The following is an 8425-nucleotide window of genomic DNA, read 5'->3' as shown; positions in this document are numbered from 1 at the left end:
GGTGATTTGGGTTGTTGTTTTTGTTTTGTTTTTAATAACAAAAATCAAATTATAATTTTTTACTTATAAATTTAATTATACTCAATATTGCCAAGCATTTCTTCACACTTTCCAATTATCTTTTTTTTTTTGGATCAATCTATAATTACATGAGGAACATTATGTTTACTAGACTCCCCCCTTCACCAAGTACCCCCCACATACCCCATTAGTCACTGTCCATCAGCATAGTAAAATGCTGTAGACTCACTACTTGTCTTTGGGTTGTTTTTTATAGTCTGTTTTGCCATTTGCAAACTCATGGTGCAGTTCAGCATGTTCCTCTGTTCTCTGTATTTCCTAGAGGGGTGGCTGCATCCAGAGGCTTGACCCCTTTGCAAAGTCTGAGTGGCATGTTCTGTTGTGAAGAATCAGCTGTCTGGTTGTCTCTCTCCTCATCTATTAATTCATTAGTGCATTACAAATGATGATCTGATTCATTTTTTTTCATTGGAATACTTTATTATAAAGTGATATACTTCATATAGCAGGAAAATGCTGGTTTCTCTGAAAAGTTTTCAAGATAAAATATCTCATGAGTTCACACTGATACATCCAATTCAAATTCAGGACTGCAGGGGTTTTTGAGTTTTATATTATGGATTATCTTATACACTGAGAATCCTTAATTTTTAAAACATGGGATGAGTTAGAATATCCCATAGTCATTTCTTTTCTCTCATACATCACAGCCTTAGAATGACAAGAGTACTACCACCCATATGATTATCAAAAGCGTTTTTTTCAGCTATAATCTCTGAATCGTCAAAAGACGGTAAGACCAGCCTTCAACGTCTCAAGTAGGACAGGTGAATGTGTTGCTCCCTCAGCAGTGGTGAGGTGTCAGGCCAGACAGTGTCTGGGGGGATGATGGCATGCACGGATTGGCAACAGTAACTGACATCCTTTGCAGAAGCCATTGGGCAAGATGTATTGATCATTTTGTTTTTAAATGTATTTGACATTTTTTAAAAACAACCAAGTTGCTTGTTATACTCCTTAAATTTTTTATTTTCTATTTTCAGTATAGTTGCAGTTATTTTCAGCAGTTGCTAGGTTGTTGTAGCATTTTCCTTCCACTGATTTGGACTAGTCTGTCTCCAAGTGAGAAGGTCCTGTGAACTCTTGCCATTAGCTTTGGAGCCTGGCAGTGAAAGATGCCTGAAGGATAGCTTGGCTGTTGCCATAATGCCTGCAACACTGTATGCATCGTTTGGTCCTGTCTCCAGATGGACCCTGAGGAATGTGCTCCAACAATCCTTAGCAGTCAGGATGCTGGTCTGCTTTGGAAAACTGTTAACATTCCCTGACTAGTAATCACTCAGTTGGGGATATGAAAGTCCCACTAGTCTGGTTTTCTAAGAGCCATTGAGCCTCTTACCAAGTGTGTGACTTGCCACCAGCGAATGCCAGCTTTTCATGTTGTGTCCTCTTGTACAGCACTGGCTGTCTCACCAGGTATGGGTGATTCTCATGGCACCAGCCTGAAAATCGTAACACCATTCTCTCCCTCTTTAAAAGTTGTATTTAAAAGTTAGCCTAGGCACAGGTCTGCCCATGGGAATTTCAAACTGGTTTCCCTTTTGGCGCTATGTGTAACTGTATTTTATATGCACATCTCTTTATGAATTACAAATACATGATGGGGACTAACAGGCCAGGACCTTCTAATATAAAAACAGTAAAATAGGCAAGTTGTCAGTGATGTTAGTATGTTACCTCCAGTAAGATGTGCTTATTTGCACTGGCAGGGTGTTTCTTGGTTATCAGAGGTGTATGGGAGAATAAGCTGATGCAGACTGGAAATAATCATGAGAAAATTATTGAATCAGTTGTTGGTTTTCAAGCACTAGTCAACAGCACTGTCTCTAGGTTCTTCTGCCTTAGAGCTGGGCAGAGATCACAGAGTTGAGAGAATTGGGAATTACTACAATTGTAACATGACAGGAGTTGGAAAGAGCCTCAGCATAGATTTAGGAACCACTTGCATAAGAAGCAATACTCCACACCTGAGAGCTGAGCTCAGGGCTTTCCCTCAGGCTGCTGCCTCCTGTGCCGGTCTCCCTAGGGAAGTGTGATGGCCGACTCCCCATCTCCTTATCTGGGTTCACTTCCCGTGTATACAGAGGAACAGATGGAGAGGGAGACCACTGCCCTTGCCTCATAGTTGCCTTGTGCCATCAGCTGACCAAGGTCAGTGCTTTAAGTAGAGCTACTCTTCAAAGTCAGATTTTCTGCTCACCTGCCAACTTTGCTGCTGCTTCAGACACACAGAGTCCCAGTCATCACAACAGCCTAGTGGAGATCAGAATTTTTTTCCACATTCCGGGCTTCCACATCTAATGGAGTCTGATAATCACCTAATTAATCAGACCAGTATCTTGGGGTTTTACCCAAATACTTCTCCTCTTTATTTTTGCAAATTTTAGGGGGGAAAATGCTCGAAGTAATGGTTTGACTTAATTAGGCACACAATCCATTTTTACTATAGAAATATACATTTAAGTAAAAAGAAAATTTTACTTATTCCCAGTTAACCAGTTCACACCTAATGTGTATCTTCCCAGATAAAATTCTGTGTACATATATGTGTATTTTTACAAAAATACTATGAATGCCTTGGTGTCAGTTTAGATCTCTGTGTTACCTGGTGTCCCAAGACTGCATAGCCTTCCACTGTACAGATGACACCAAACTTTATGTCATTTTATATCACTGGACATTTTGGTTTCACTAATATTTAGACATTGTAAACAAAGCCTAAAACTACATCTCTGTACCTGTGTCTGGTATAATTATTTCCTTAGGACAAAGTCCTACAAATGGGATCGCAAGGTCCAAGGGATCATGAGCATTTGTAAGGCTTTCCCATGGCATTGTCAGGGTGTGTCTGCTACATCCTGCTTCCAAACAAACTCCTCCGTGTAGCCTGTGCCCAGCCCACAGCTTTCAGCACAGGTGAAGATGGCCAGGACACCCCAGTCGACACTCCTCCCCAGTGTATCAGCCTTCAGATAGCCGAGCAGCTGAGGCATCACCTGAGGAGAGGATGGCAGTTAAGAGCCCTGCTTCCAGACACTGCTGCTCTCCACACCTCACCTGCACAATCACGGGTCCTGGACATCCCATCACCACCCTGCACAGCAGGGTGTAGATGGCACACAGTTAACATATTTGGTCTAAAAATACTTTGCAAGTCTGGTTCTTCAAAGCCCCTTTCAACTTGCATTTGTTGTTTCTCTTTCCCATTTAAGATGTTCACAAGCATGAGACCAGCCGATCTACTTGGCGTGGCTGTTAATCTAATTACTTTTATTACTAATATATCACAAAATTGGACTGAAGCTTTTACTTAGGCAAACTTTTATCCTGTGTCACGTCAGACGTGAAGAGCAGATGCTGACTGAAGAGACACTAGCGGCAATGACTGTAAAGCTGAGAACTACAGATACATCTGTGTAGATCAGAAAGGTTCCCAGACGTCAGGTACCTTAATGGGAAAGAGCTCCCACTAATGTGAAATTGCTTTATACAAACACATTAATTAATGGAGCAAAAAAAGGATATTGCTTAAAATTACAAAGATAGCAACAGAGGTACTAAAATAACAATGTGTAGGTGGGGGAAGGTTTGGATAGTATAAGACACTATATTTAAACCTTCCCTGCAGAAGTCAGTCAATGGGTAATACACCAAAACTATTAAACTGACAACTATAAGAAATAGCATGTTATTTAGAGATAGAACCTGTCAGATAAAGCAGTAAAGGATAATTCCATTATGAATTTGGGCAGGAAACTGCTTATTTTCATTATAGGGCACCTTCTGTAATACATGGGCCCACATGTGTATATTACTGTGGTGAAGTTTTTAACGTTTGAAAACATGAATCAGAGTGATTATATATTACAACAGTCCTTATTAAAGGCCATACCTGGAATTCAAATATTCTTTTGGCACCACAGGGGCAATCTGGAATATCCTTTTCTTGAGGGACATTTTCACCAGAGATCCAGATGGGTGCAATCCCTCTGCCATATCTGAGAATCTAAAATCAAGGATCAGGTTCAAATCACCAACATCTCTCCTAAGAGATTTCAGTGGTAGTATGCGACCCAAGGATCCTCTGGAGAAACGTGTGCGCTCCCATGCCCCACAGAACTCTCCTGGAAGGCAGTGTGCCATTTCCCCTCAGACCTGGCATTGATAACGCCTTCTCCCAGCCACCAAACCCATTACTTCAGTTTGTGTGACTCGGGGTAACAATTACATTTCTTAGATGGTAGTATGGTTAGAATCTGAGTATAATGAATTTTTTCTGAAGGGACTAACAATACTGTCTCCCCATTATTAGGTTCTGAATCCAAAAGGCAAAGTCTGTTATTACCTTCACACAGATATGATGAGACTTAAAAATTTTTTTAAAAGGACAAATATGAAAGACCACCTTCTCAGTGTTTAGGGCCTAGAGCTATTCCTTCCCTGAGTGCCCTCGGTATCTGTCTGATCCAGTGACTGGTTTATGGGAATTTAGCAGAATTCTCTTTATTGACTTAGGTTTACGGTGAGAGAATTTAAGGGGAATAATGGTGGTGGAAGAGCAGAGACAAAAGGAAACATCTGAGCACTTTGTGTGCCTACAGTCTCCCTTAATCCTTCCAACCACCCTCTACTGTTTGCACCAGGCAGATGTAATTACACCAGAAGCTCATTACATAACTCAAGTATCCCGGATTCTTCCCCAAAACAAAAATCCATTATTCTTTTCATAAAACCACAGTGCCTTTGGGTCAACATGCCATTTTTCCATGTTGGAGTAACAGGCAGAATTTATTTTTGCCACTGGTGTCTCAACTCCATGTATTTCTAGTAACATCTCACCCATCCTCTTATCTCTGATGCCCTTCTTAGAAAATGAATCCCGGAAGAGGAACAGTACAACCTTTAGTCTTTTGGTAACCATTGAAAGGGTCACAATGCAGAAACAAATTTCCCTGGGGATCATCAGTGTGAAGGGCTCCATGGAACAAGCTAGCCTTACTACAAAGGGCCATTCCTCTCAGGGGTTATACCCCAGAACACCTCCTGGAAAGAATACAAGAAAGAGCTATGTGAGGGCTCATTTACCTGTTCTGGCTCAAGGGCTACTTTATTTTTAAATTTCTGGAAAATTTTATCTTCCCTGGATTCATGTTTTGCAGTGGAATCCAATTCCTCTTCAGGTGCTTCATCTGAAACATCGTCAACATAATTATTATGGCAACGGGACTTACAGTTCACTGCATATCCCCACGACTTAACAGCTCACACATGCTGAGGGAAGCCAGCTCCTGACAACCACCTCAGCGTGCAATAGATCTGACAGCGAGGCCTCATGTCTCACCGGCCTCAATGTGACTCACTACAGTGGGACCTGTCAGACCACATGGACCCCCAGGTGCCCCGTAAAGCATTGTTTATTGTGTGGGCTGCTGGTGATAACTTCTCTTCAAAGCTTCAAATTTAAAGAACAAACCAAATTCTGGGCTCAGGACTGTTGTGTTGAGCATGTGACAGGACACCCAACAAACAGGATCCCCTCCTGTCACTACTATCCTCAAGCCATCTGAACTTCCCAGCCGGTACTCTCATTCAGTCATGACATGCTCTCTGTGGACCTACAGATCCTTCTCCACACTGACCTGGAATCCCAGCCATCTGAACTAGTGCTGTCCCCAGCAGGATTCAGTCTTAGAAACATGTACCAAAATATGTTTTTGATATCATCTGAGTATGAACAATAAACTAGTACACTGACATTCTATTTTAAAATCTAATTTTTTGGTGGTTAACAGCTCAAATTCCAGATAATATGTGAGCTCAAACTCCAATTCTAAAACCTACCAACTTTCGTTACAAAACAAGTTACACAACTTGGTATGGTGATACCTGGTACCTAGAAATATCATGTATATAAATGTTGAGTCGCTGTGTTGTACACCTGAAACTAATGTAATCTAATGTAATGCAATGCTGTTGTCAATTACCCTTCAATAAAAATAAATAAATAAATAAATAAAATAAAATAAAATAAAAAAAAAAAAACAAGTTACACCCAGAACGTCAAATTCTTCACTGCAGAATGAGGTTGTTTCTAATATACTGCACTGTTGTTGGGATATTAATGAGACCACACACACAGCCCTTGGTGTAGTTAGATAACTCAGTCTTTTAGGCATCCTGTCAGTACAGGTAGTGCTCTGAGCATGGTCATCACTAGCAAAATCGTGCACCTAAAACTGGCCAGATGAGGACAAACTCCTGAATTAAAGGTCCCCTGCCACCTGTTCAACACTACACTAGGCATTCTCATGTCCACGATCTCAGTGTGACAACCGGGTCCTTCCTCTGGCGTGTCTTTACAGGAGCTAGAGTGTATCTGGCATTTCCATGTAAGGTACCTGCAGCCCCCTAACTGAGCTGGCTGTTTCTCTCGGAGCTTCTTCTCTGGACATACTGAGCCCTTCCTTCCAAGCACTACTCAGTGGATAGAGCTCTGAAAGTGATTCTTACCCATGCTCCCTGAAATCTCTGAGTCGTCTTCTTCCACAGCTTCGGGTTTAACTTCATCTTCTGTTTCTATTACGATCTCAAATTCTGGAAAAAGGAAGTTGTGGTCTGGAACTGTGCTGTCCAGATTGTCTGAAACAAAGTAGCATTATTGGTAAGCTAATTTCCTAAAGTATATTCCATGTAAGTTTTCCTAATAAATATGAATATAAAATGTATACACAGTATGTATGTAATAATATATGTAGTTCCAGCATTCTAGGTCATAAATGAAATGCCTATTTTGAGGCGAGTCTGGGACATAACTGAGCAGGCAAGGCCTCACAGCTCCTCTTAAATAAAGGTGTTCATGTCACCGGTTGCAAAAATTTTGTAAGTGAATCTACCTTTTCTAATTTTAACATTTATCCTCAAGATAAAAGATTTGGGTTTATAGACACTATGAAACTGCGCTGAATTATAAAAATAAAAGAATTGACTCACCAGATTCTGTACAAGCCTGCTTATGTCCCAATCTCCAGTCTAGAATCTGATGCTCCCTACTGCAGTAATGTGCCTTGTGACACCTGGAACATGTTTTGGGACCTAAACAGCCACAAACTCTGCAAAGGTGAGCGCCAGACTTGAGCTGTAGGCACACAGATTCTGTCGCTGGGGGAGAATCCTCAGAAGGTGGCTCATAGGAGTAAAAGTCATTTTTCCTGGGTAGCTGATTTCTAAAAACTAAGAAGAAGTGAGGAAAACGCTATAAACATTTAAAATAAAACAACAAAGCAATTGCAATATTTAAACCTTCCTTCCACACAGGATTGAACACTCTTAAGAGACAGAGAAGGCAGTTTTTGCTCTTGGGAAGCTTACTTTCAGGAAATGGAAAAAAGTGAAAAGAAAAGTGAAGAGCAGCAAGCCTCCGTCTGGCACCGGTATCGGAGTCGGCTCTTTCAGACTGTTCTCGTTAATACATGCCGAGACTCACGTCTCGGTGACCGCAGACCTGTAGGTGCCTGGGACCCAGCTCCCGCAGGAAGGACACTGATTCTGACCCAGCAAGAGGCTGGGCGCCAGGGAGGGACCCTCACCGCGCAGACCGGCGCAGCACGGCGGCGCCCGACAGCAGAAGACGAAGAGGCCGCGGTGGAAGGCGTCGGCGCGGCTGGGCACCGGCGCGTACAGCTGCAGCAGGAAGGCCAGCGGGCGGCCGCACAGCGCGCAGGCCAACTCCTTGGGCCCCGGCAACCCGGTTGCGCCCAGCCACGCCGGTCGCCCGCCCACCTTGCTGGGGAACTGCTCGCTGCGCAGCCGCCACGCGGGCGCCGCCTCCGCGAAACCCAGCTCCACCGGCCCGCCGCGGGCGGCCGCCATGGGATATGTCGACGGCTTCCGCCGCACCGCCGGCCGGAAGGGGAAATGGGGTGCCGGAAGGCGCGGGGGACGGCGGGCCAGAGGCAACGGCGCCGGAAAAATGGGGCGGGACTGGGGAGGCGGAGCCCGGCGGAGGGCGGGCCGGCGACGCCTACTTCGGGGACCGGCATTGGTTGTGGCGCGTTCTCGCTGGAATTCCCGTCTGTAGTTCGCACTCGGGCTGGGGCCGCAACGGGTATGCGGAAGGCCCCCACCCCCACCCCGCGGCTCTGCGCCTCTGGCTTCGGGCAGACGGGCCTGGCTTGCAGGCACTCGTGCAACCCCTCCTTCTGGGAGCGCGATTCCGCTGCCCTCGAGGATGATGACCCAGACCCGCCGCGGCCTTAGGGAGGGGCCGCGGTGGTGCTGACGAGATCCCGAATATGCATAGGTCCCGCCCCTCGGGGAAATGGTTTTGGGGTCAGGGTTCAGGGTC

The 8425-nt window shown here is 44.3% G+C and overlaps 1 protein-coding gene across 1 annotated transcript; it reads right to left on the bottom strand.

Annotated features, from left to right (window-relative positions):
• Positions 1–2420: 2420 nt before the first annotated feature.
• Positions 2421–8040, bottom strand: PDCD2 (programmed cell death 2). Its single transcript, XM_036875728.2, has 6 exons — positions 7668–8040; positions 7072–7311; positions 6592–6720; positions 5167–5270; positions 3974–4087; positions 2421–3077 (listed from the first exon to the last, which is right to left on the bottom strand). The coding sequence occupies exons 1-6, from the start codon at positions 7948–7950 to the stop codon at positions 2919–2921; spliced, it is 1029 nt and encodes a 342-aa protein (XP_036731623.1). The 5' UTR covers positions 7951–8040; the 3' UTR covers positions 2421–2918.
• Positions 8041–8425: the final 385 nt, after the last annotated feature.

This window comes from Manis pentadactyla, chromosome 12 (genome assembly GCF_030020395.1).
Source record: "Manis pentadactyla isolate mManPen7 chromosome 12, mManPen7.hap1, whole genome shotgun sequence".
Classification (NCBI taxonomy): domain Eukaryota; kingdom Metazoa; phylum Chordata; class Mammalia; order Pholidota; family Manidae; genus Manis; species Manis pentadactyla.
This window is presented reverse-complemented; position numbering and strand designations above follow the sequence as displayed.

Coding starts and splice junctions, on each gene's coding strand:
- PDCD2 (XM_036875728.2), bottom strand. CDS start 7,950: ATGGCGGCCGCCCGCGGCGGGCCGGTGGAGCTGGGTTTCGCGGAGGCG. Junction 7,312..7,667: donor GTGCTGCGCCGGTCTGCGCG/GTGAGGGTCCCT, acceptor ACTTCTTCTTAG/TTTTTAGAAATCAGCTACCC. Junction 6,721..7,071: donor GCAGGCTTGTACAGAATCTG/GTGAGTCAATTC, acceptor ACTTTGTTTCAG/ACAATCTGGACAGCACAGTT.